This window comes from Stylophora pistillata, chromosome 1 (assembly GCF_964205215.1).
Source record: "Stylophora pistillata chromosome 1, jaStyPist1.2, whole genome shotgun sequence".
Lineage (NCBI taxonomy): Eukaryota > Metazoa > Cnidaria > Anthozoa > Scleractinia > Pocilloporidae > Stylophora > Stylophora pistillata.
In genome coordinates this window covers 20,487,242-20,489,579 of record NC_142519.1, presented here as the reverse complement: position 1 = coordinate 20,489,579, position 2,338 = coordinate 20,487,242, and the positions used below count along the sequence as shown (strand labels likewise).

Here is a 2,338-nt window from a genome sequence, read left to right as displayed (position 1 = left end):
CGTATTGGAAGCAAACATGTCACTTCTCTTAAATGGATCATTCGTCAAGTTGATCGAAAAGTATTCTATAAAATTTCTTCCGTTTAGGAATCAGTCCAGCGAGAATTTCCAATTACCAGCCACTTTGAAGCCCCTTCGAACCCGTGGCGAGAACTTCTTATGCAATTGAGTGACCCTTATGACACGGTCGCCCTGGACCGACATGAGTCAAAATTCTTCCAAAGGGCTCCCCTACGATTCAGGCCCCGGTTGTTCGAAAGCCGATTAGCGCTAACCCTCGATTAAATCACCCTAACCCAAGATTAAAATCTAACCCACGATTAGTTTCTGTTCCTGAAAGCGCGATTAGCGCTATCCCTGGGTTAAAATAAAAGTTAATTTTAACACACCTAGCGAGGTGGATTAACTCACTAATCGAGGGTAAACTTTCCCCAAACAAAGCAAAATGGCCGACTTGTTGCTTGGCGGATTAGGCTTACTGCCGGCCCCAAGAAGGAAAGAAAGGACAATTAGGCTTCCAGACGACTTTTCCCTGGACGATTTCACAGATGAACAATTGAGAAGTCGATATCGTTTTGGTCGAGAGTCCATAGAATTTTTGTCTGAGCTCCTTCGCGACGATCTCGAAAGAGATACATCTCGAAACCATGCCTTGTCGACAACTGTGCAAGTCCTTGTAGCGTTGCGCTTTTTTGCCTCCGGAAGCTTTCTTCAAGTTATTGGAGATACTCTGGGATTGTCAAAATCAACCGTGTCCCGAATTATCAGCCAAGTTTCCCTTGCCCTCGCACAGAAACAAGGAAACTTCATCAAGTGGCCATCGACCGAAGCAGAGATATTTCAAAACAAACGCGGTTTTTTCACCAAGGGGGGGTTTCCTGGGGTGATTGGTTGTGTTGACGGCACTCACATCAAGATTCAGGCACCACATCAAAACGAAAACGATTTTGTCAATCGTAAAGGGTTTCATTCCATAAATGTGCAAGCAATTTGCAATCACAAAGGTTAGTAACATACTAAAATATCATCACAGTTAGTGTTCCATAAAAATTGTAAAATAACCTTTGACAGGGAGGGGAACTCCCCTGAGAGGTTCTTTTAGATTGAGATTTCTAGCAAACCAGCTGCTATGGGGTTGCATTGATGGGAGTTACTAGATTGTAGTTTCATATATTCAGGATATGGGAGTAGTGATAACAATTTTTTTTGATTAGGAATTAAGGGTATAAAAAGGAGAAGATCTGAGTCAATATATTGTTGAACATTTCAGTTCACATACATTCTGTTCCCAATTGACAACCTTTTTCAAAACAAAAATAAATGAAATCATTTGATTCAAATGGTATGGGTGAAGTTTGGTTTGCAAAAACACATGAAAATTAACCAAGATTATTACACCAATATTTTATTATTCGAATTCTTAAACGCGATACCCAAGTACACTTATTCAGGAGACTTGAAAAGTGTACTAAACGCTTAGTTAAATGTGAAGGATCTATAGAATTCCTACGATTATGTATTAACTTCGATGTTGTGCCTACTTTTGCTCAAGTCGAACGAAGAAAAGCTCGAAAATGGAGAAAGTCCGCCGACAACTACCAGCGAGAGGTCTTGGTCGAAGAACTACGCTCCAAGCAATCCCATTTGCTTCATTTAAAGGGACTTGTGCACAGGGAACACGAAGCTTTGAGGGAGGAGTGCTCGATGTTACGCTACGTGGCCGCCACGCACGTTCTATCAGCTTCACGTAATGCTTTATACAAAGACTTGATGCGTACCCACTGTGATAAGATCGGTCGTCTTATCTCAAAGAAGTTTGATGTTGATGAACATATTAAGAATATCTCTTCATATCGTTTATCATTCTTCGAGAAGCTTGTCATATGCAGAGGTTTGAAATTTTCCTTGCCACATAAGGTCTCACCAATTGACGTTCAAGCCAGCTTCGAGAAATTGTATTGGAAAATTGATGATAAATTATCAGATCCTAATCTTAAAGAACTAGCTGCGTCCACACTACGATCCATTGCTTTGAATTACATCCAAAGAAAGAGCCCCAATCCACCTAAAGCTCTTGTTAAGGCGCTCAATCTTCTAAAAGAACGAGATGACATTGTTATCCCAAGGCCTGACAAGGGTTCTGGTACCGTAGTAATGGATAAAGATGAATATCTGCGCCTCTTACGTCAAGCATCTATAGCTGATACATCAAAATTTACATCGATTGATCCAAACCGTCCGAAAACTCGAGGCCGTCCACCTAAGCATTTTCACCCTCTTCTGCAGAAAGAAAAAGAGTTGAAAGCAGTTTTACATCAAGTTCTTCCCGAAAAACTGG

At 41.0% G+C, this 2,338-nt stretch overlaps 2 protein-coding genes across 2 annotated transcripts in view; both read left to right on the top strand.

The window, feature by feature from the left end:
* The first annotated feature begins 430 nt into the window (after positions 1-430).
* Positions 431-1,314, top strand: LOC111340576 (putative nuclease HARBI1). Its single transcript, XM_022947436.2, has one exon. The coding sequence runs from the start codon at positions 446-448 to the stop codon at positions 1,007-1,009; it is 564 nt and encodes a 187-aa protein (XP_022803171.1). The 5' UTR covers positions 431-445; the 3' UTR covers positions 1,010-1,314.
* Positions 1,315-1,406: 92 nt separating this feature from the next.
* Positions 1,407-2,338, top strand: part of LOC148741611 (uncharacterized) — a 1,063-nt gene continuing 131 nt past the window's right edge. The window contains exon 1 of the mRNA XM_088743427.1: positions 1,407-2,338. This exon is cut by the window's right edge and continues 131 nt beyond it. Coding sequence (XP_088599553.1) covers positions 1,705-2,338 — 634 coding nt within the window. The 5' untranslated portion in view covers positions 1,407-1,704.